The 25,161-nt window shown below is 38.0% G+C and overlaps 2 protein-coding genes across 3 annotated transcripts in view; one reads left to right on the top strand and one right to left on the bottom strand.

The window, feature by feature from the left end:
* Window positions 1–13,262, top strand: part of polrmt (polymerase (RNA) mitochondrial (DNA directed)) — a 51,773-nt gene extending 38,511 nt beyond the window's left edge. The window contains exons 16-21 of one of the 2 annotated variants that reach the window (XR_014031584.1): window positions 2,631–2,683; window positions 6,217–6,315; window positions 7,434–7,506; window positions 8,066–8,304; window positions 9,918–9,991; window positions 12,522–13,261. Coding sequence is in view for 1 of the 2 variants with exons in the window: in XM_081385117.1 (XP_081241243.1) it covers window positions 2,631–2,683; window positions 6,217–6,315; window positions 7,434–7,506; window positions 8,213–8,304; window positions 9,918–9,991; window positions 12,522–12,571 (441 nt within the window). In the remaining variant the exon portion in view is untranslated. Of the gene's footprint in view, window positions 1–2,630; window positions 2,684–6,216; window positions 6,316–7,433; window positions 7,507–8,065; window positions 8,305–9,917; window positions 9,992–12,521 lie in introns of both variants that reach the window. The other variant, XM_081385117.1, reaches the window with a different exon arrangement.
* Window positions 13,263–15,299: 2,037 nt separating this feature from the next.
* Window positions 15,300–25,161, bottom strand: part of hcn2b (hyperpolarization activated cyclic nucleotide-gated potassium channel 2b) — a 32,359-nt gene continuing 22,497 nt past the window's right edge. Inside the window, exons 5-8 of the mRNA XM_081384108.1 lie at window positions 24,784–24,930; window positions 24,463–24,703; window positions 19,822–19,986; window positions 15,300–17,919 (exon numbers count right to left, since the gene is read on the bottom strand). Of these exons, the coding sequence (XP_081240234.1) occupies window positions 17,033–17,919; window positions 19,822–19,986; window positions 24,463–24,703; window positions 24,784–24,930 (1,440 nt within the window). The 3' untranslated portion in view covers window positions 15,300–17,032. The remainder of the gene's footprint in view (window positions 17,920–19,821; window positions 19,987–24,462; window positions 24,704–24,783; window positions 24,931–25,161) is intronic.

Raw genomic sequence — 25,161 nt, 5'->3', positions numbered from 1 at the left:
CAGTAAAGCTCGCTAATGTGATTGTTTGCTGTTAATCAGTTTAGGGGTCACTTTTGGAGGCTGAAATGTTTCTTTCACAGGCTATATGTCAAGTTGAGGAAAAACAGTCTTGTAATTCTGCAAGGAAGACGACCAGCGGGGATTAAAGCCGTGGGGAATCATTTGTCGCCTTTGCTTTAGTGGCCAAACACTTGCGGTGCCCTTGGAAAAAGAGGAAATGTGATTTCCCTTGGGGTTGTTGCAGTGTTCCTTGTCTACAGTCTGATCCCAAAAGGATGTCGAGCCCTGCTACAACTTTGATGACCCAAAGCGCTAATTGTTCGCCTTCTACATCCTGCTAATTGGCCAAAGCCAAAGTTGTGCCTGTTCTGAAAGTCAGACCAAAAGTGAGGTGCTTTAATTTGTGCACCACAAGATTTTTAAAAAAAATCTGATCAGGGCTGTGCAGGGCAGCAAAGCATGAATCGTCAATTTTAATTGATCTTTCGCCAAAATCTTTCGTTGTTTTTGTAGAAGCGTTGATGAAAACGGCAGATATGTCAAGAATATTCCCAGAGGACTTAACCAGGCAAGAGGTCACAGATGGTTTAAAGCCTCTCTCTTGGGGACTCTGAAAGATTAGAGAGTGTTACCCTGAGGCTCAAATAGATGCGTTCAATAAAAGAGGTGGCAACTTTGTGGGCAGCTGGAAGCTTGTAAGCTAGATGCTGCCCTTTTGGCTTACAATGCGGGATTGACATGCAGGAGACTGGTCAAGTCCCAACCGTAATTTGTCCTGATTCCATTTCCCCTTGCTTTCTCCATCATTTCCTATCATCCCTCTACTTTAAGTCCCAATAAATCAGCAAAATACTCTTCATTTTGGTTTTTAGATTCATGTAAGGTCTTTCTTAGGTAGCCTAAGTTCTTGTTAGCCTGGCTAACGTCAGACCAAGTCTCATTTGAGACTTGGTCTGGGAACCACGTGTTCATTTTCTCGTATTTGAGGCGTGGTTTACGAATGCCCAGAGCCGTTTATTGGGCGCTATGAATGTCTATCAAATGCGCCTGTATGTAGCTCATAACCAATCGCTTCAATTATACCAGATGACGTATGTAGAGTGACAGAAATTCGACGAGGAAAAAGACGATGGGTCAAAGATTTATTTGTACACGATGGCGTTTAGCGAATATTACCGTTTGTGCAAGATAAACATGAGGGTAGAAGATAACGTCGAGTCTGATGCCATGTTGGATCCATAGATATAAACAAACTGCTTCGGTGTCGTCATCGTCTTGCTGCTCCCTCCCCGTTCTGTGATTGGTTCCCTTTTTCAGGGGAAAATTTGGTCCATGGTGTCCAGACTGCCTAGCAGCGTGAATAAAATCGCGCTGCGAGCAAGGCAGTATGGGGAAACCCAGGCTAAGTTCTTGTTATAATCTTGTTCAATTCTGCAACAAAGGACACTACAGAACAAGTGAAGCAGATATAGCAGGAAAAGCACAGGGAGCTGTCCAATCCAGGAGTCATCGCACTTCAGACAGAAATCCCTTTTCCACTGACCGAGCATCATGTCAGCTTGCTTTGGTCTTGTTTCCCTTCATCATGAGTTTTAGTTATGCCACCTGAACCAGCGGATAAGGAGTATATTACAAGTCCCATTGGAAGTAAAGTTTTCTCCAAGTGCATTTGACGATGTATGTTGACTCTTTAGATGTCAGAAAACCTGGTTCACTCCCATCACACCTCTCAATGTCTCCTTGGTTTTCTTGTCCTTGTTAATGACCCGTAATAGACTCATAAATCATTGTAACTGAAAGGCCTCATGACTCGTTTCGCCATACACCATTCCCCCAAATCAGAAATCCAGAATGAACACATTAACCCTTTCCACTTCACATTTTCCCCCCAGTTTTGACCCCTTCACGTCCCAGTGAACTTGCAGTCTGGTGCAACCCCGATTTAGCAGCAAAACCTTTTACCTTAACATCCCCGTCAGCACTTTCTATAGATTTTTCTTTTGTTTATGTCCATCCTTCACTGTCCGAGACTTCACTACCTGTCATCCTGCTCTTCTCTATTGAATTGAGCCACATTGGGATGGGCTCCTGGGGCACCGGAGAGACTAATCAAAGAAGTAATGTGATGGAAGCGCCCCTGACGCTGACAGTTCCTATACTGAGAGCAGTCACTCACTCAAGGGTAGTGGCCTAACTTCAGTGCCTATGTGATGGACGCCTACCTTTACTAAGGTTAAGCTCATGTTCTTTAATGGCATTGTGTCGATATTGGTGGTTTGCGGGGGTTTCTGGGAACATCACCCTTATTTGGTCAGTCTCGGCTTAAGAGATTCACTCAAATTTGTATCAGTCATTGAGAAGGATCAATAGGAAACTTTAAGGTCAGTCTGGTGAAGAAAGAGAGTATTGCTTGCAGTATTCATATGCGTCAGTTAATATTAGAGCTCAAAGTGGTAAGTTGGATGAAGGTCAACTACTGGAACTGGAACGTTTTTCATGAGGATTTTCCCTGTTAAAAATGCAATAATTGTGCTTAAAACTACTGACATTGCTACACTAGCTTTTCTTTTCATAGTAGTTGCTTTCCTGTGACACATTCAAACTCTCCCATTTTCTCTTGTTTCCCGCAGCTCAAGAGCAGCATACAGAATCTGAGCATCAATATAAGCCATGATGCCAATGAGTAAGTACCTTCCCCTTACTTTGACCCCTGTATTGATGTGTATTGACCTCTGATCTCTCCCCACATTACTTGATTTGGTTTCCTTGTTTTATTTACATGAATAGTGCTTCATTTAGTGACTTAAGTGATGCTTCTGTACTTTTAATCTTTTCAAGAGATTTTGAACGATAATTTGGCCACTAAATATTGATGAAAATGATTTGTATTGAATTGTTTTTAATTAACATGGGAAAGGGCATTACAATGCACAAACATTTCACCTTTGTGACAATTTATTGTCGTCTGAGCATGCTGTTAAAAAACAGGTTTTCCACATCAAAACTTGGGGTTTTGTAGTTTATATCTATAATTTAGTGTTTATTTATATTTTATTTTATTTCATTTAACAAAAAGGTTTTGTTTTAAATTTTCGTTTTAGTACTTTACAATAACACTGCCCCCTTGTGGTCAAAAGCATTTCTATTGCATTGTGGCTTAATAGATTTGAGTTTGGACTTCATTTTAATGTGTTGTGGCTTAATTGGTGGAAATTTCCATTGGAAATTTAACGTCCAATGAGTCAGCGTAGTAATACACAAGAAAACAGGTATATGTGTGAGTCTTTGCTGTACATTTTCATTGTTTTTTGTTCCTTTTGTTGAGTATCATTGCACTGTACCCCACAGAGCACATTAAACAGTTAAATGGGAGCACTTAACAGCAAATTGTTTGAGTAACAGGAATACCTAGAGGCAGCGCCTGTGTCACACAAGCATTTGACGCTATTCTGGGCCCATCAGTGGATGGCCAGAATTCATTATCATATACAGAAACCCCTGGAGGATATGAAAGAAGCAGAAAGTCTCTCAGATGAGAAGAGTGGCATTTCGTGTTGAAATGTCACTGCTGCACATCCTGTATGTCATTTACTGAATGGAGGGCTACCCAGAATGAACAATGAATTAACATCAGCGCTCATTTTATCATCTGTTGACGTGCATTTGCATGGGAGACCAAGTATATTTTGGATTAATTGGAGTTGTTTTGTTAATTGAATTGTTTCTAAATGTAACAGTGTTTTAAAGGGATACTTCAGTCAAAAATTTAAATTGTAATTTGTCATTTATTCACCCACAACCTTTCTTTTTGTTTCAAGCCTTTCTTTCTGTGGAACACATAGTTACAATGATTCAAAAAGGAAACAAAAGCTCTATAAATGTATCATATAAGCTGTTCAAATGAGTTATTCTATTCAAAGTACTCTGAAGTCATAGGGTGGACTCAAAAGTCCACATTCAATTTAAGAATAAGTACATTTTTAAATATTTCTTCATTTGCATTAAACAGAAGAATAATGGTCATATTGGTTTTAAACAACATGGGGGTCACCATTATGATGACTGAATTATATATTTTTTTTGAAATATCCCTTTAAGTCTCACTGGTAACATTTTGTGTTTGTGTCGGCAGACTCTTTGCTTATTTGACGCTCTCTCCAAAATGTCCATGCGTAAACAAATGCACCGTCATCCACCACTTTACCATATGTTCTCAAGTCAGCATCATCTTTTATTAAACAAACACTTCTGTGCTTCAAACTGAAACCCCAAATGTTCATTCTGTACGCAATCATCTGCTGTTTTAATATGATCACCTCATTTCACAGTTTAAATCCTTGCGGTGCTTTACCCGAGCTTGGTTCACACCACTTGGAAAAGCCTCATTTGGGAGTTATCTTGCTGACCTTCCCCCAAAAGCCGCAAGGACGTGATTATAAACCACTTACAATGGGGCCTCACTTGTACTTCTCTATCACTGCCTGTGATAAACCACCAAACCTGTACTGACTATCACAGGAATTACATTAGCAGAAGCCGGGGTGACGAAAAGGGATCTCCCAATTCTCATAGATGGCCAAGAACACTCATGGCTAGACTGACAGCCGCCACTGTGATTGTACGTCCCTCTCAGGCTTTGAGAAATGGCTTTGGGTGTCCATGCAGACCAAGCTGAAGGGCTGATCTTCAGATATGTACCAATGATGCCAGTCTACCAGATGTCAGCCACACATCTAGGTGTTGAAAGAAATCTCAAGCTGATCTAATACAAGCGCTCTAATTTCCCAGAGGACAGTTTCTAGGTAAGATGTAGATAAAGAAGCTTGTTTGAACAAGATTAAAGTGAAGACCCAACCGGAGATTCACACGCATGCGTAACAGACCACGGACTGAATCAAATATCCATCATGTGCTCGAATTAGAGACTGAATAGACCCTCATTAATGAAGAGACCTGAATAAATGATGAAATAAAGAGGGTGGCAGCAGCTCTCTTGTTGACAGAGACCTAAAGCCCTCTCTGAATTACCAGAAATTATCTTCAGCACAGTGTCGCTCTGTGAAGCCTAGAGATTGTAGATAGTTACTCTTTCTAGTCTCGCATAGCCAGACCTTCAGACTGATGGCAGATGGTCTGGACTCCATAGCAGCTTTCATTGGCTAATAACCGCCCAGAGGCTGTCTGACTGACGTGCAAAGCAACCAATCACAATTCTTTTTGTTCAGCATCATGTTTAGTGGCGTGAAAATATAACGTCGATGTCCAGACCGGTGTGTAAAACCCTTGGAGGTATTTTAAAGAGTCTATTTACATACTTAACATACTTTTGAAAATCCAGCGTTTAGTTCATCCTGATAATCACTCATTGTCACAGTTGTAAACCCACGACTGCGTTCTTCTTCCATGAGGGGGTTTGGCTTCACGGCATCTTTGTTTCTAGGCAGAAAGTTTAAGAACGCGACACACACTTCTCCCCAACATCCTGTAGAATTCATCACTATTCTCTCTCTCTCTCTCTCTCTCTCTCTCTCTCTCTCTCTCTCTCTCTCTCTCTCTCTCTCTCTCTCTCTCTCTCTCTCTCTCTCTCTCTCTCTCTCTCTCTCTCTCTCTCTCTCTCTCTCTCTCTCTCTCTCTCTCTCTCTCTCTCTCTCTCTCTCTCTCTCTCTCTCTCTCTCTCTCTCTCTCTCTCTCTCTCTCTCTCTCTCTCTCTCTCCCCCAAGATACTTAGTTAGTTTGTTAGTTTCCTTTCACACCACACACCATAAAAGTTGCTCTGCGTTTGTAGCCTTTGCTGCACAGGTTTTTGTTTTGTGAAAAAAAAAAAAATCACCTAGCAGTTTCTTAAGCTGAGAACACACCACAGGCTAAGAAAAAGGGCTTACTTGATAATACTCATGATGAAATTTGAGAGGATCTGACCTTAAAAGTATGACTATTTTTATTCTGAACTTTTTTGTCTGATATAGAGCAGTATAATGAAATATCTTCAGCCCTAATAAGCACACAGATTACTCTTTACCGGTCTAGCGGGAGCTCTATGTTCATTGTGTGTTTTGGATGATACTCAAGACTGACCTACCTATTCAATGATGTATGGCTCCTGGCGTCACAGGTGTGTGTTGCCCAGCGTGAAGTTGGTAACGCTGTCCTTAATTACCCATGTGTTGAGAGAAAATCTGAATGTGCCCTTCATAGCTTTTTTTGTGCTTTATTTAGGAAACCGGACAGCATGAAGCAGAAAAACGCATTCCCGCCTAATTTCATCCACTCTCTGGACTCCACGCACATGATGCTGACATCACTGCATTGTTACAGGTGATGAGCCGTCTGTTGTTTTACATCCCACACTCAAAAGGTCTTTAAATCCTTGGTTATCACGTTTTTATACCCTGGGTTAAGACTGCTTTAAAAAGCACTGCTGTAAATTTTTGCTCCAGATCGTTACAACAAGCTGCCTAGCAACAGACAACCAATCATATAATTAACAGTGATTACCTCATTTAATATTAATGATCTTTGTACAGTCCCAGAATCTTTCACGTGCTGTGTATTTTGTTTACTGGAGAATTTTATAGCTTAAAAAATTAGCAGACTGTATTGTTTGGTTTTGCTTCTTCAGGCAATGTTATATCTCTTAAACATGCAAATAAAACAGATAAGCGTTTACATTTACCTGGATTAAGAATAAGGAGTGACCGAGATTACCTTTTTATGTCAGATATGATACAGATCATACAATGTCTTTGTTTAATATGCAGAATGGATTTTAGTAGTTTTTATTTCTTTTTGACATCATAAAAGCTAATAATGAACATAATAACATGATCATTAGACAAGAATAAAAATATATACGCATTATGAATCATTTATAAATACTTGTACTTGTACTACTGCTACTACCGCTAATTATAATAATAATAATAATAATGATAAATAAATGAAAAATATTAAAAGAACAATATCCATTCAGAATTATTAATTGCGCATATATTTAATAAAATAAAATGTAGAATATTAATAAATATTAACAACAGTTTTCATTAATATTAATCATACTATTAATATTTATGATAATATTACATCATTCATAATACATATTATAATTAAATAAATTAATAAATAATATTAGTAACAATATTCAAAATGAATTTATAAAAATTAAGATATGTATTAAAGTAATGATAATAATAATAATAATACATTATTTTAATGCATATATTTAATAATAATAATAACATTTCATTATTATTAGTAATAGTAATAATAATAATGATAATAAATTATTTACATGGCCTATATCTGATAGTAATTATAAAATAATATATATTATAAATAATATTAGCAAACAATATTCATTATTATTATTATTATTATTATTTTAATTATTCATTGTTGTTGTGTTAAATGTCTGTCTGTTTTCTTCACACATGCAGGGCTGGTCTTACGTTTGTGTCCGTCCATGACTGTTATTGGACCCATGCTCTGACGGTGGACACCATGAACAAGGTGTGTAAGGAACTGAGCATTCACTGCAGAATGTTTTTCCAATGCAAATTCTTTTGATAGGAATGACTGAGCGGCCCCACCATGTCAGCTTAATGGCCAGATGTTTGCATGCTGAGTTCACCATATGTTCAATAACCAACCCTGTCAGCATGGGTTATTTCCGTACTGAATGGTCGTACCTCTCACCCTCTCAACTGGTCCATTTTTTGGAAAGTTGCCATTAAGTTGATTTGTTTAATTTTGCTTTTTATATTATTTACCTCAGATTCCTTTCACAGATCTATTTTAGACCCAGATTATTTTAAAAGAAATAATTCACCCCAAAATGAAACTTATGTCATCATTTACTCACCCTCTTGGCTGTACTTTACAATCACCTTAATTTGTTAAGTTTCACCTCTATGTGACACTTTACAGTGAACTTCTGAAGCTTAATAGCTCACTCTGTTCCTTTAAAACCATATTCAACTGTCTGAATTGAGACTCTTTTTTTATCTTTTCCTTCTCTCCTTCTGTCTATTGTCTGCAAGTCTTTCCCTGACACGCTTTGTGACCACAGATTCCTCTTAAAATGGGAAAGTTCAAATTGGAGTGAGGCGAAACGTCTGAGACGAGCATTGGAAAAGGGAAGCGAGAGGGAGATAGCATTGAAGCTGGCACATTAGTGTGCATAATGACTGACTGAGTGCTCTGTGTCGCTCCTCAGGTGTGTCGTGAGCAGTTTGTGGCTCTGCATAGTCAGCCCATTCTAGAAGAGCTGTCCAGGTTTCTTCTGCAGAAATATTGCAGCAGGCCTCCGTAAGTCCCATTGCACATTGCTGGTTTTTAACTACTACATGTTATTTAACTACTACTAATAGTGGTTCGCTACTAAACTGCTAACTGCTTGGGATGCACTGATATTGAAATTCTGGCCAAAACCAAAAATTACAGTATTTTCCTGTTTATGGCCAATAACAGATTAACTGTCAATATTATAAATCTATACTACTTAAAGAAAGTTGATACACTCAAAAAACTAAAAATAAATAGTATTTAGAATCAAATTTCGGCCGATAAATAATAATTTTCACATTAAGGCCATTAACCAATAAATGGCTGATATTATAAATCTATGCTACTCTCTTTAAAAAAGAGGGGGGAAAAAATTAATAAACACTAAAAACTAAATTAAATGGCCTGCATGTTACAATTGAATTTGGAGTAAGCAGAAACAATAAATATCCTATATCAGGTGATACTGGTACAAAAAATATATATAAAAAGGATATTATTTAACCACTTCACTGCTAAAAACTTGAGTACTGATATTGAAATTCTGGCCGATACCAATAATTACCGGTACAGTATCTTCCTGTTTCTCGTCAATAACCGATAAATGGCCGATATTTTAAATCTATACTACTTATAGAAAATTTATGAGCACTAAAAGCTGTGTGTATAGTTTGTATTCAGAATGAAATATCTGCAGAAACACGATAATTTTCACGTTAGGGCCGATAACCGATAAATGTCTGATATTATAATTCTATGCTAGTTGAAGACAATTGATACACACAAAAAATTGCGTGTATAAATAGTTTGTATTTAGAATTAAATATCAAATATCAACAGAGAAACGATCATGTTAAGGCAGATAACCGATAAATGGCTGATTTTATAAATCTGTTCTGCTTTCTTTTAAAAGAAAATTAAAACGTAAAAACTTGGAATGTCGATTTAACGCATTAATTTAATTAATTAGTTATGGGGGAAAATAACGGGTTAAAATTATTAACGCATTGAACGCACCCAACCCGCCCCAGACCTACGTACTGTAGGTCATCTTACATTTCATACAGTTTATTGGTGATGAACATGAAGCAGGGCAACAACTCACTCCATTATGTAGCCTATAGAATGGCCCTAAAATTCAAGATATCAGGGCAAAAAATGCCCCTGTATGAGTTTTTGTGTCATACCATATTATATAGTTAAGCAATATCACACGAGTAACGAGCGCAATATCACACGAGTGATGTTTTTGTTTTTGTCCCGAATAGAATGAATGCAAATTAATTAGATTTAAAAAAAAAAATCGCATGATGGCTCTAGTAAAAACTAAAATAAATAGTCTGAATTTAGAATAGGCTGAGAAGCAATTAAATTACAATGTATTTGACAATAAACGCAGCAGTTCTTCATAAGTCCCACAGTTAACAATTAAATGTCTAATATTTGCTCATTAATATTCAACTTGGCTAGTTAGGATACCCTGATATTTAAATTCTGGTACCAATAATTATTTTTACCCGATTCAATAAAAATAAAAAAATAAAAAAAACACCAATATCATCTAAAAACGTATATGTTGCTGATATAAATTAATGAGTAAGGTTTGGTTCAATTGAGTCCATTTCCTACTCTCACAGGGTTGTATCCAAGCCAAAGAAGATTCAAGAATACTATAAGATGTTACAGCTTTTGTCCAGCGTTCCTCATACAGGTGAGTTAAACCCCGTCACTTTCTGACACACAGGCCAGCTGCTCGACATCATCTGATTGACAGCTTGTCAGGTTTAGGGCAGCTTTTGTGCTGTTGCATAACGACGCACCGTCCCGCAGGACCATGCGATTTTATGCTCATCAGCGAGATAGATTGCATTAAACTGATGACAATTAATTCTGTCAACTGGTTAATCTGTTTATGTAACATGGGCCAGAAGGAAACACAATGGACAACATGAGCGCATTTATCGCAAAATCACACATCACACAAAACCCTAATTCAGCAGAGGCGATATTGAGGGGAGCTTTTACAACGTCCTTAAAATGTCAGTAAAAACAAGAAATACGATGATTCATTCACCATATAACTGTATACCACCGTATAACACACACTTTTTATTTCTGTAATAAAACAGTTTCATATTATTTCTAAAGTCCTGATACATGCTGACCTGCTTAAGGGTCTTATTTATATTTATATGTCCTGTAGGATTCATTTCATTTCAAATGACATTGATTTGAGATGATGGATTGATTTATTATTTCAGGTTCTATCACTTGGATGAAAATACGTATGAAAATAAGTGTAATTTGTCAGTTTTCGACATTGATCATAATAAGAAATTTTCTTGAGCACTGAATCATCATATTAGAATGATTTCTGAAGGGTCATGTGACACCAAAGTAGTGATGCTGAAATTTGCTATCACATGAATAAATCACATTTTAAAAGATATGAAAATAGAAAACAGTTATTTTAAATTGATGTTTCACAATAGGAGACCATAGTATCCTTATAATAGAAATATTTACTTTTTGAAGTATGTTTGTGAATTACAATTGTAAGTGTAGATTATAATATTCATATTTATTGAATTTTAATTTATGCTGACATTGTGTTCGGGCACAATTTATATTTATTTAGATATTACATTAATGAGAAATTAATAAAACTTTTGGCAAAGTATTATTTTTTTCTAATTCTTTTTTTAAATTATATAATAAGTTCAATATATACACTACTGTTAAAGACATTTTGTCCAGTAAGAATGCATAAAATGTATTAAAAGTGACAGTAAAGACATGTTTAACTTTTTATTCATCAAAGACTCCTGAAAAAAAATCTGTCATGGTTTCAACAAAAATAGTAACTGTTTTCAACACTGATAATAATAATAATAAATGTTTCTTGAGCAGCAAATCATCATATTAGAATGATTTCTGAAGGATCGTGTGACACTGAAGACTAAAGTAAAGATGCTGAAAATACAGCTTTGATCACTGGAATAAATTACATTATAAAATATATTAAAATAGAAAAAAGTTCTTTTAAAATGTAATATTTCACTATTACTGTTTTTACTGTATATTAGATCAAATCAATACAGCCTTGGTGGCCTTGGAGACTTCTTTCAAAAACATTTAAAGGGGGGGTGAAATGCTCATTTTCACTCAATCTCATGTTAATCTTGAGTACCTATAGAGTAGTATTGCATCCTTCATATCTCCAAAAAGTCTTTAGTTTTATTTTATTTATAAAAGAAAGATAGGCTGTACCGAGTCTTTCCGGAAAAAAACGAGCGGCTGGAGGCGGGCCGTGTGGGCGGAGCTAAAGCTGTGCTAACGCGCCGAGCTAACAACAACACACAGAGACATTAGAAGCAGTTTTACTCACCGCCCGGTTCCAACCACGACCGCGAACCTTTATCATTGTGACTGCTCGATCCTTAAGCATTAGACGATCTGCAAATCCGTCGATCTGGGCTTTGTTTATAAAACAAGCATCGTCGAAATGCAGGGAACAAACAGTCCGTTTATGCTCAGGAAAACAATCCATCCACTGGTGCCTTAACGCCGGGTTCTTTGGGAATCTGTGCAGGGTTGTCTTGCCCTGGCAACCAAAAACCCACTTCTTTGGTGACATTGACTTCCCTAAAGCCGAGCAGGGCGCTTTGATGGGCGTACTGCTTTCGCTCTCTTGCTCTGGCCTACGAGTGCGCGCGCGCCCGCGCTAAGAAGTGCCCTTAGGACCCGTATAAGGAAATTCCGCCCCAGCTGACGTCACGAAGACCCATACTTGGAAAAAACTTTCCGAAACTTGTGACAAGCCGGAAGGACAATTTTTGGCACAGAAATACTCCTTTAAACGTACAATTTAATTTGTGAAACTTTGTCCATGTTTAGCATGGGAATCCAACTCTTTACCAGTGTAAAAAACTCAGTATGCATGAAATAGCATTTCACCCCCCCTTTAAATATATATTACTGTCACCAAACTTTTGAATGGAAGTGTAAAGAGACAGTGGAAATTAAAGTGGAAATTATGTCATATCAAATCTATAAAAAGCGCACACTAATTAAGACAGCAAAAAGCTAAAGTTATGATTACAAAATAAAAAAATGTACTTGATGTAATTTTCCATGCCAGTTTCAATGCCTTCATAATGAGTGCTAAACTCAACTCTTCTGTCTTTGTTGTTACATAGTTCATGCTAAATCCCCGTAATCATGTCATTTCTCTCTTGTAGGTGATTTCGACCTGGAAAAGGTGAAAGAATCAGTGTATTTCTTCAGCTGAGGAGCGTATCGCGAGCTGACGGACCGCTTTCATCAGGAGGCTGAGAGCCCTCCACAGACCTCATCAAAACAGACTGTCGAACGAGTGCGTGATGCGGACGGATTGCTTGATCTGGTTGATAAGTGAGTGATTGAGTGTGTGTGTCTGTCTTGTCATATTATCATAAAGACATCACTTAAGCACTGAAGCAGAGTTCTGACGGAGGTAAACCGCAGGAGTCACCCTTGTGTGCGAGCACGAGAGCATGGAAGCGTATACGTGATCTCGTCTTGGTATGGAGTGAGAACGCTCTCTCGGCGGGGCTCTGATCCGCTCCTTCACTTCTGAGTGCTAACACGGGGCTGATTAACCACATGATTCTGCCTCTCATCGATTTCAAGGCAACCCCGTCTGAAAGGCCCTCTCTGACATTTCCACTTGGACATGATTTACTCCCAGCGTCTCCCCGCAGCTGGCGGCTCTCACATTCAAAGCCAGTGAAAAAAACAAGAGGATGTTTATGATAATGGATCAGAGCACCTTTAGGACAGCTTTGGATGGCGTTTGACCTTGTGGTGCCCTTTTTTTAAAGACTTGACAGCACTTAAATGAATGTGTTTTACGAACAGAGACGTTTTGATCCGTTTAACGCTTGTCTGATAATTCACACATGGCATTCAGCGAGAAATAAAGTCAATATTTTTGCACTCTGGGTCTGCGAAAGGTTAATTGTTATTGAAATTTCAATAGCTTGCTTCAGCAGCTCTGTTCTGTTTTCTGGATTTTGGCAGCGTTTTGTTACAAAGAGCAAAGCGAAACAAAACCAATCCAATGCAAGGCTACACTGGATTACACAAGAATTGATGTCAAAAGACCTGCTCGTTTCCTGACATCTCGAACAACCTCTGCGTAGGAAGTTAGCCTTGCAATAGCTTATGGGCTTAGAGCTATTTGCCGCCACATATTGGTTTTAAGACACTTAACGCCAGTGTTTCCTGAAGCTACAGGCGAAACAAATTCAATTTTACCTGAGCTGAGTTTGCAATGTGATCAGTTAAACACGTCATTCTACAGCACAACCACCGGTGTAATGCAATTCATGAACAACTGACTCTTATAAATCATTTCGATTAATGAATCTCTCATAAGATTCACAAACTATATATGAATCATTTATAAAAAACCTTAGCTGAATGAATTACTGACTCTGTCAGAGCATTACTGAATTATCTGATTTGCTGATTCAAGTCATTTCTTGATTCTCTTTTCCCACGAAATGAAGCAAGAAATGTTTTGCGTACTTTCCCGAGTGAATGAACGCATCTTTCAAAAACATAACAATCTGTGTATGTGATTCACAACAAAGTGACTCTTATGAACTGATTCTTTTAATTAACTAAATGATTGTTTGAAATCACTGAACTGGTTCACTCGAAATAATGTAAGAAATGTTTTGTGTGCTTACCTGAGTTGAGTTTGCAATATGAGTCAGAATCAGAAAAATCAGAATCTGAATAATCAGCTGTTCATGACGTTTAATTAGAGATAAAGTACATTTGCAAGATGGTTCAGCCAAAGGTTCTCGTCGTCATCCAAATTTCACTGCGAAAGAATAAAAATTGCTCTCAAATTAAGTGATTGGATGAAACCCTCCACTTAATCATTCATAACATAGCTCAAACTCTTTAGCGACAGACTGAAAAGTCACTTAAAGCAATGAGCAACAGCGTTTTCTTATAGATGCAGCACTTTTACAATCATGTAAATTATTTTGCTACACCGTCATTATGGACTACTGCATATAAATTGATGAATGAATGCATAATACAATTTTTATGAAACAGATATTTACACTCTGATCGGAAGAATCGCGAACTGAACATGAACTATTTCTGCTTGCTGTCATGCCCAACAACACCCCACAATAAAATCAAAGCTTTGTGCTATATTAGGTACCAGTAATGAGGCTAAAATAGACAACTTTCCATTGTGAGACGCTCATGGATGGACATCAGTACATGAGACAAGCAGATATCTTTCAGACCAATGATTGAAGTGGCCATCTCAGCAGTTATGACTAGAATAGAGAAAAAAGCTAGCTGGCCTTAGATGCAGTCATTTAGATGAATTCATTATTATTTCCCAGTTGATGTGGTTACTTCTGCTGCTCCTTGTGTACCAAACATTACTAATGGAACTGAGAGATGACTGCATACCAGAAAAGTCAGTTTAATGTAATTTAAGTTGAAATGACTTAAACATCCAAGCTGATTGTACTTAAAAAACAATTTAAGGCAGCAACTTTTTTTACAGTGCTGTCACAGGTTTACTTCCATTCAGGACACCAATAAAATGACGACCAATTGAACTAATGTAACGAACTCAATTAAGTTGTACATTAAACGGTAAGTATATTTGACCATCAGCCCATCATTATAGAACTTTATTTCATGCAAAGCTGCAAAACAACCCCAGGGTCTTGTAACATCCTAATTAATGAAGCATGTTTGTTTAGTAGCTTCATCGCAATACGTTCTGAAAGTTTATTTGAACAAAACAGCAGAGCCGCTGCTAAAAAAAAACACGGCTTTTTAATCAACAATGATGCCGTGTGCTCTCCTTTTAAACAACAACAGAAAAAAAAGTTTCATTATAAAACATTTTTTCCTCCACCATAATGCATAGTAAAACGTAGTAATATTTAGTGGAGCATATTTTGTTAATGATAGCTACAACTGAGACAAATATTCCTTTCTCATGGACAAACTGTAAACTTTATTGCTTCAAATATTCCTTAGAATTTGGCAAAAATATAACACTTGGCATATATTGAATAAAATCAACATCTGTGTTTGGTGCAACATAAACTGAGGATATGAGCATCATTAAAAGCAGCTATATGATTTTTTTTTTTTAATCCGCTTATGGGATGACACTGGCTCGTGCACAGCGGAGTCTACAGGGAATCATTTAAAAGACATTATGATTTTAATCAAAGTCATAAAAAATTTGCTTTTTTTTTCAAAACCCTGCATATAAACAGTCTGATGCTATTTTCAAACATCTGCCCATTTTGTTATTTTTTAGAAATCATAAATGAGAAATTTACGCTTGGCTTTGTCTCCAGGATGCCAAGAACAAATAGGAGCCGCTACAACAGAGCTTATAGTCTCTTTCAAGCTGTGAAATAGTAAGTAACAGCAGAATATAAATAGGTTTTCAAGGATTTACAGACCGAGAGGACATCAGACCTCATTAGGTAGCCATGGCGAGTGAGTTTAGTGCTCCAAAACAACAGATAGTGGAGAGACTCGTCGTCGCCTGATGGATCTCGTCACATTGCAGAGGAGGGTGTAATCACCTCTAATGTACTTGCTCGCATAACCTCACTTGCCCTCTAAGATGTGCAATCCCCCTCAAAACTGCACTCTCTGCTTTATTTGCGAGGGAGAACGATTTTTACAAACAGGACAGAGCCACAATTTTTTAAATAAATAAGTTCATTGATAATGAAAAGCTGACCTTTCTGAAGAAAGCTACTTAAGTCCTTTGTAATTAAGACTTAAATGCATTTGAATGCACCAGATAAGGGCAAATTAGTCTCCCAGTCATTAAACTTTGAACGTTAGCAGCATAATTAGCTCAATATGTATGTGGTATTCACTCCCATGAACCCTCATTGGGAAACTGTTGATTCGTTTAATTGTCCCAACGCTAAATTAAGATGATGAAATGTGCTCTGTTGTGGGATAGCTAAGAAACAAACGCACATATGGTCACACACACAACGTTGAAAATCAAGGCAATGAAATTATATTTGTTTTTATCCTTTCATTTCATTTGACACATCTTTACATGTCATGATCTTATGTTAACATTTTCCTTTGGCCTCCTTTGGTCTGAAGGAATAAGACAAAGACAAGGACAGAAGTTCTCATTTTGTAACCGGTTTGGGACTCTTGAGCCTTCAAATACACCTTTATTTTTCTATAACAACTCTAATATTGCGTATTATAGGTTAAATATCTAATGTCTAGCCGGTTCATTTCCAGCTGGTTCATGTTGAGAAGAGGGAATTAGCTCCTACCTACATTGTGATCAGAAGCAAACTGCTAAGTCCCGGTATTCAGACACGTATCAGTTTGCATTATTTGTACTACAGTATATAAAAGGGAGTGGGTACATCTTTGTGAGCAGCTACAATAAATAAAACCATTTCAAAGAGGCAAATTGTGAGGGTGGAAGCTACATTGATGTTTATATCATAGGTACAATGGAAATGTCCCAGTCGTGGTAAGAATGATACAGACATGTTCATTTTATGCTATTAAGTCTCAAGGGTTTGTTTGCCCTTGTAACCAGTCGCACCACATACATTCTGTGAGTAAAATCCAAAGGTGTGACAAGGGGTCGGGAAACGTTCTTGGTTAAGGAGAGTCCACACATTCCTGACCTAGGCAGAGCCTGCCAACACTATCGTGGTCACAAATTTGATGATAATCTAGATCTGATGTGATGTTGTTCAGTTTCTGGTAGACTGATTATTGAATCCTTCTTGGGCAGTCCTGAATCCAAACTGGGTCTCATCTGGGGGAGGGAGGCAGGAGGAAATGCACCTACAGACATTTGGTGGGGTAGTGCCATTCTTGGCGGAATACTTCCTCTAATACCAGCAGGGCCGGGGAGGTTCTGAGGGGGACCGATCGAAGTGGAAGAGACTCTGGTTGACTGGGGAGGGCTTGGGGCAACTGGCTGTACCATATCATGGGGTAATGATGGCTGGGAGGTGGATAGGGCACGGTCATCCTGGCTTAAAGCACACCTGGGGACCAGTGGTCGATGTGTGGGACTGGGGACGTGTTGCTGTACAAGGGATAACTGGGAGCCTGAGGGTGCACCCGGGGGGCTGGAACCATACTGGAATGTTCGACCGGTAGTTGCTAGAGGGCTATGGACAGGTGTGCCTGCAAGAGCAGAGGCAAGGGCTAAGGTGGAGTACTGGGAGCCTGGGGGTGTCTGGCTCTGGACCACCTGGAAGCGCCGCACCATGCGGGGTGACTGGACAGCCCCAGAACCCACAAGAGTGTTGCCCATCTGGGGACAGAAGCTCATGGCAACAGCTTGCTGGAGGGTAGCAATGGCAGAACTTGTAGAGGGCTGACTAGGTGGTGCAAACATGCTCCCATGAGTTGAAGGAGCCATGGACATGGACATGGCCCTGGGCCTCTGCATGTCTCCTTGTTTAACTAGCTTAACCATTTCCCGATCGTACTTCACAATCTCCTGGATCATCTCGTTCTCACGGTTGTTGAAGACGCCAGTGTTAAGGTCGTGCTGTACTTTGTGCATCAGGATGGAGTTCTTCTTGCCTGAAAGGTACAGATTTTGGTCAGTTATAGCTTTGTCTACACATCTTAGATCATACCTTTAACAGCTATATCTGTAACTAGCAAACATTACTGCAGTTATGGATGTCTAATGATGTATCAACTACCTAAATGCTTCATTCATATTGCAATGAACCCATTGCACTCTGTGCCTTTAGTAATCGTCAGACACAAAGTAACAGGCTTAATCTGACATACTACACTTAATCTTTCTCATTTTCCAGATGTAGTGATTATATGGTGCTGAAGAGTAATTGAAATCACATTTGGTAGACTTGCACAACGGGGAAAAGGGAGGAAAAGCGTCCCTCCGCAAGAGCATATTTTATGTACATGGCCTTTAAGAAACGTGTCCCTTCGGGTTGAGGTGAACTCCAATCAAGCCAAATTATAGCTTGTTTTGAAAACATGCAATTTTGCACACCTCTAGTATTGTCTTTTGGTCTGACTGTTGACAGAACTTGTTTAGATGGATGTTTCCACTTTACTCAGTGGATTCCTGTTGGGGTTTTTATTTCTGATAACTGCTTTTTCAGACTGATGGTTCATCTAGTTCCCTGTGTACAGCAAGCCCCAGAGCCCTGCTGAGATTTCCAGTGAGAGGGAAGCTATGATGTCTGGCACTGGTGTCATTGTGCTGAGTCACGGCACCGCTAACACCAACTCGCGGCATGGCGCGTGCCTATCACCTGCACCCTGCTGCTAGCAAGACAATTTGCAGCTAAAATGACATCCTTCGCGCAGCTCCTGCTGGCTGGGCCCCAACATCGCCTTCAATTTCTCTCACCTCCATCTCCAGAAGCACATACAAATAACACTTATATCTATCACTCGTGGTTTGAGCATTCAATTTCACCAAGCTGTCTCCCAAATCCAAAGCTACATGGTTCATATCACACGATGTGCAGCACATATTAATGGCATTCATCATGTTCACCTTGTTTTAGATGTCTCTTTGAATAGAGCTGTTCAGTTTGTGGTCTAAACTCAAAGGAGAATTTGTATTTCCATGTTCTGGGAAATTTGCAGAAATCAATTTAAAAGTAAAAATGCTTAACATTGCTATTGTGTGCTTTAAAAATGTTGCAGAATGGTTTTAAAGTACATGTGTGGTATGAATGGTTTGTAATTTATGCATTAAGAAAAAACAAACATGAAAATACTCCAAGTAATGCCAACCACAAACCTTATTTCACTCATAAATCGAAAGCCACCATTTAAAAACCCTTAGGAAATTACAGAGGGAACACATGGCAAATTCGCCTTCCGGTTAGGCCTACAAATTGACATCATAACTGAATCTCTCTTTTCCCATAGTAAATATAAATTTCATTTTTGACGTTCATAAATTTTAACAGCCAACATTGACAGTAAGCGACTGCAGTAGGTAATTTATTGTGAAATTCTGTTCTTCGGCAAAGTGTCTGTGGTCTAAACTCCCCCTGCGTGAGCTGAACTGATCATTTATGGAATCTGGCTGCCATGGCAACAGCAGCGTGTGGGGTGGTTGCATGGCCCATGTGTAAACAACTAATGTGGTCATGTGACAGGGAGTGACATCCGCAGCACACTGACCTTGGGAGATAAGGAAAGAGGATGCTGAGAGGGGTGAGGAGGGCAGGTGGCCTGCCTATCATGGCAAATTCCGTGTTTATGTGTTGAGGACACAAGCCAAGAATGGCAAAACAATTGTGATGAAGACAAACCAATTTTGAAGCTCACTAGAATTTGAGCACAGATGTGATCAATGAATGTTCAAACAAATTAAATCTTGGGCTGTGAACCCGTAACGCCTCTAACACAGGTAAACACACCTTCACAAAATGTGCTGAGTGTGTACTGTTGTATTACCATGCAACCAATTTTACTCTCTAGGCAACTTACCTATTCGATCAAGGCGGTCGATGGCTACGGTCTCGAACGCTCTCCTCATCATGGGGTACTCCTCCAGTACTTCATTGAAGTTGTCCACGGAGAGCGAGTACAGTCGGCAGTAGGTGTCCGCCCGCACACTGGCGGTTCGTCTTCCACGGGTCAACAGGCAGATCTCTGAGAATCAACAGGACATATCATGGTTATGGTTCCAGAGTCATCTGTATCTTAGTCGTTCTTAACTGGTTTTAGATCAGCCTTTTAGGATTTGTCACGTCCTGATTTTGCCGAGTTAGCCACGTTCCTAGGTCAACATATTTTGCCAATCCTGGAACAACATTCCTCTTTGAAAATGTAGTCCTACCCCTAAACCCAACCCTACCCATAAGTTATCCCTAAAATCAGAGTGAAATGATAGGTGAATAACACTGATGTAGAAGCAGCTAACCCTGGTTGTAAGCCTAAACTTGACATAAACTGTAAACTTGTCCCTCAAATCTGATTGGTTAATTGGAATGTTGTTCCAGGATCAACAAAGATGATGATCCATGAGGCAGGAACGTTGCACCTGGTGAAATCAGGTTATGCGCTGGTTGTACCTGATGTAAGAAAAGCCTCTGCTTAAACCATTTTTAAAAGTGGTTTGCTGGTCTTAGATTAGTTGGTTTTAGATTAGGTAGTAGAGATGCACCGATATGAACATTTTGGCCGATACCAATAATTATTTATATTTGAAAGCCGATGACCAATATATTGGCAGATAAATCTAAATCCAAATTTTTATATAATTTCAGAAAGCCTGATTACAAAAACTAAAGTCTCACCATTAAAAACATTATAATGTTCCATTACAATTTTATGTAGTCTATATGGCAGACTTGCGCTGCACTGTTGTACTTGACCGTATGTTCCTTTTTTAAGTGATTCCAATCATATTTCAAGCAATAATACAAATATAAAAAACAGTCTAAGATGGTTTGCACACCTTAGCTGGCTTCCCAGCCATGTCAGACTGGTCTGGATTGCTGGTTTTAGAGTGATTTCGGTCACTAGACTATGCCAGTAGACCAAGTTCAATAAGATAAGACTGGTTAAAGCAGCTTTTTTTTTTTTTTTGCAGTCTTATCTGATGTTTGGCTGGTTGGTCAGCTGCTCTCTTTAGTCTGACTAGTGGACAAGGGTCCCAAAAAAAAAAAAACACCTTATAAACCATCACAAAAGACAGACTTGACCAGCTTGGTCTGGTTGGGAGACCACCTTGACCTTTTTAGGCTGGTTTAAGTGGGTTTTGTTTTTCAGCAGTGTTCAATCGAAACCCATGGAACATAAACTTCAACAACATAATAGTCATGTTAATTAAGTTTTTCAATCTCTTTCCTTTGTTCTTGAAAGTACACATTGAAATTTCACCTCAACTGGAGTTGAAACCTGAAAAGGTAACCGTAGAGGACCTGTCAGTTTGCTTCTTCTCCTAACTACACCTCTCTCTGAGTGGAATGTCAAACTCAGCATTATAGAGAGGTAAGATCCTGACACTGACTGAAGGGGATCCATCTACACACACACACACACACACACACACACACACATAGATGCTCAGCATTTGGGATCTACCCAGTTGAAAATGTGGCCACGATTCAAAGTGAATGTTGGCACAGCTCCCTCTAATTGAAGTCGCTGTGCCCCTCATCCCTGTAAAACTCCAATGAGGGATTCAAGTGGAAGTTGCCTGTCATAAAAAAATCAATAAAGCTTTAATTCAGGGTAACATCTGCATCTTAATAAGGGCCTTTGAGATAAAGAGACTTAACCATCTGTTGTTAATTTGATTATGTTGAATATTTAGATACATTTGATATTTCAGTACTATGAACTTTATAAGTTTTATAAAGAGAAATGTCCTAGAGTTGCATGGAAGCAGGGTCTGAAAAGCATTTGTGTCGTCTTTTAGGCAAATTTATGTTTTATGCATATATGATTATTTTTTGTTTAATATTTTTAAATATACAGTCATATGACTGCAAAAATCTTTTTTTTTTTCAGTAAAAAAAAACGATATACATTTACTTGAGGCTAAATTTCATAAAATAATGTTTTTGGAGAATATATTTTAATTTACTTTTCTTCTTTATCTTCTATTTGCAATTTTGTTTTTTGTTTTTTAAGTATCATCGTTTTAATAATCTAACAAAAGATATTTGTTAAAGTCTTTCATTGAATTAATATTTTTAAAGATGTTTAGATTTTTCTTACTGAAAAAAAAAAAGAAGATTTTGCAGTCATATGACTGTATATTTATAAAAAAAAAAAAGTTTTGTGGACCCGTAGTGCTCTGGCTGTTTCTAGTGCATCTCATTTAGTCTTTGAAGTTTTTTTGGCTACGTCCCTTATTGACAAGCCTTTGTAAAGTTGGCACATGCAACCTCTTGTTAAATACTGCATGCGATTTTCTTTCAAATTCTAGGGCTCACGAACTGTCTACTGATTGGCCAACAACTGTGCTTCTTTTACAGCCAGATTTGATGATTAAATATCTTTGATGATTAATTTTCCCACAAACAAGGGCACTGGTATAAAAGCTGAGAATGATGGGCTTTACCACAAATGTGGATATCAAATTTAGCTCTGTTTCAGAGTCATTACATTATCACAAATCTACGTAAAGTTCTTTTCAATAGAAGATTAAAAGAGATTAACTGAAAGTTCTTGCCATTGGAGGTATTCACATATAACTTTGAATGTCTGCATATACTTACATGCTCGATTCAGAGTATAATTTGAGATATTTAAAGCTCAGCTCAGAAGATTAATGATGATTCTCATTTCTGTAAGCTGCTAAGAAGCATGGCCATTACACGTTTAATGTATCCAGGTGTCACTCCCAGTGCTGTTTTTAAAGCCTTGTAGTCGCTTAAATTGTATACAGTATATAGAATATACGTACAATGGTTTATGCAATTAACTGAATCAAATGTCCATGCTGTTTATCATGTTAACCTACTACTATTGGTAATGTAGTGTTGTTGCCAAAAAATGTGTTAATATAAATAATTTTGTTGTTGTTGTTTTTGTTGGTCCGTACAATGATAGTAAATGGGGTCCAAATGTCGCTTTCAGTTTTTGGACCCCATTGACTTTCATTGTATGGACAAAAACAGTTCTTTCAAAAAACATTAACACCTTAACATCTATTTTATGTTTTAACATAGAGATAAACATAGATCTTGCATTTAAATTATAATCTGTTTTATTTTGCAACTTCGGAAAAAAAAATTTACACAGTGGGCTTTTTATTATGTGAAGCATGCAAGCAGAGACGCTGTGATCGGTATAGAGTACCATGACAAATCAGTCTGGCATCATGAATAAGACCCTCTCATTCATGCATTGTAAAAGGTAAAGTGTAATTGTTTTAGGCCAGGGATTCTCTGAAGTTGACGTTACAAATTGCTCTGCCATTGCTGTTCTGCTCCACTAATTCAGTGTTATTAATTAGCCAAATTAGTTCTTTATCTGCAGCCATTCTTCAGTGCCGCTGGCTCCTGGTATATTCGCAGCCTCAGTGAACTCTGCTCCTTGCCCCTCCCAGACCTTGCCCTAAAGACTCTGGGGGAAAAAAACACTGCTTTTTTCTGGATCACCAACGTAAGCCACTCGAGGAAGGCAGCATCTTAAATGGGACAAAGCTTGCTGGAGGGAGAAACTAAGGAGTCATGTTTAAATGTCAGTGGTATTTATCACTGCATTCACAGTGCAAGTGAGCTGTTAGGGCCTCAGATGGAGCATAAGGTGGAATGATGTACAGCTGCAAACATTTTCAGCATGCGTTCAATTTTGTTTCATTTTTAACTCACTTTTTGATTTTCATCAAAAAATCCCAAAGAAATGTGAACAGGGGATTCCTTACTTTTATTCTTTTGACTATTAAAGCAATGCCTTAAAATTGCTTTTTTTTTTTTTTTTTGCATAATCTCCTCCCTAGACTTTTATTTTGAAATTTCATTTTAATATACGTTAATAGCTTACAACAATTTAGCCTTGGAAAAACATTTGGCTCTAAGTAATTTACAATTTATTGCAATGTGATTGAATTTGATATGATTATTTTAATATAATGAGTGATTTAATTGACTTAATTTATTTTAGCTTTTATTTGATTAGGGAATGTAAAAGTGCAGTATATTAATTATAATATTCAAGTATAATAGTAAAAGTTATACTCAAATAAGTTCCTTGTGGATAAACTGAAATTATGAGTGATTTAATTTACTTTATTTCTATAATTTATTTGAGGAGTTTTTTGATTATGTAATGTAGAATAATATTAATTATAATATTTTAATTATTATGGAAGTATAATAGTAAAAAGATAAATTCATTTTAATGAATTAATGAATTTAATTTTTACAAACTTAAGTTGTACTGCCTTTGGAAATTAAAATTGTAGTTGTTTGTATTTTTTAAGTTCCTGTAGGGACTTTTATTTTGAAAATGTAATATTTTACAGGATGTCACAACAGGACAATTTGGAAATTATACCTGACAACAGTTAGCCTTGGAAAAGCATTTTTCTGTAAGTACTATATTGAGTATGATGTTTGAACTGATACTTGTTTCCGAATTAAGAAGATGGCCTTTCTGTGTGGTCCTTACCCCCAAAGTAGGAGCCATCCGAGAGCTTCATGCCGATAGTCCCTTTGGTCAGGATGCTGACTACGCCATGCTGAATGAAGTACATCTTCTTGCCGATAGTTCCCTCTCGAACGATGTAATCTCCAGGTTGGAAGACCTCGAAGCGGAGCTTGGTTAACATTGCTGTCACAAAGTTGGGATCTGCGTTGGCGAAGAGCGGCATGGACGCCACCAGCTTCCGGCAGTTGAAGTTGACTATTTCCTGCAGGTGCGGAAGTTAGTTTACTGTCAATTTTAACACAAGTTATCAATTGTGTACCGTTTCCTGTTGGTAACTTGTACCTCTCTTAATGGCTCGTTCAGTTCTTCCAAAATGCTTTCCTCATCGAACATCTTGCCCTGGTATCTGTGCTCATAGTAGTCGTGGATCTTCTGCCGGAAGTCGGCCGGAAGTTTGTGGAAAGACATGTACTGCTCGACTTGCTTGTACTGAGAAGAGAAAATGGACACAGGGTATGTATGTTAGCTGACATCTCAGGACACACTTTTGACCCAAAATTTCCAACCACCAAAATGTAGGTTGCCCATCTTAATCCCACATGGCCTCTTTTGTGGAGATAAGATGACTGGGATCACTACAGATGAAAGTAAATAAGTAAACATCCAGGCTTGCTATTTTAGGAAACATCAAGGGAAGTTATTTATGGTGGATGTGATAGA

Source organism: Scardinius erythrophthalmus, assembly GCF_964197995.2.
Source record: "Scardinius erythrophthalmus genome assembly, chromosome: 14".
NCBI lineage: Eukaryota > Metazoa > Chordata > Actinopteri > Cypriniformes > Leuciscidae > Scardinius > Scardinius erythrophthalmus.
This window is presented reverse-complemented; position numbering and strand designations above follow the sequence as displayed.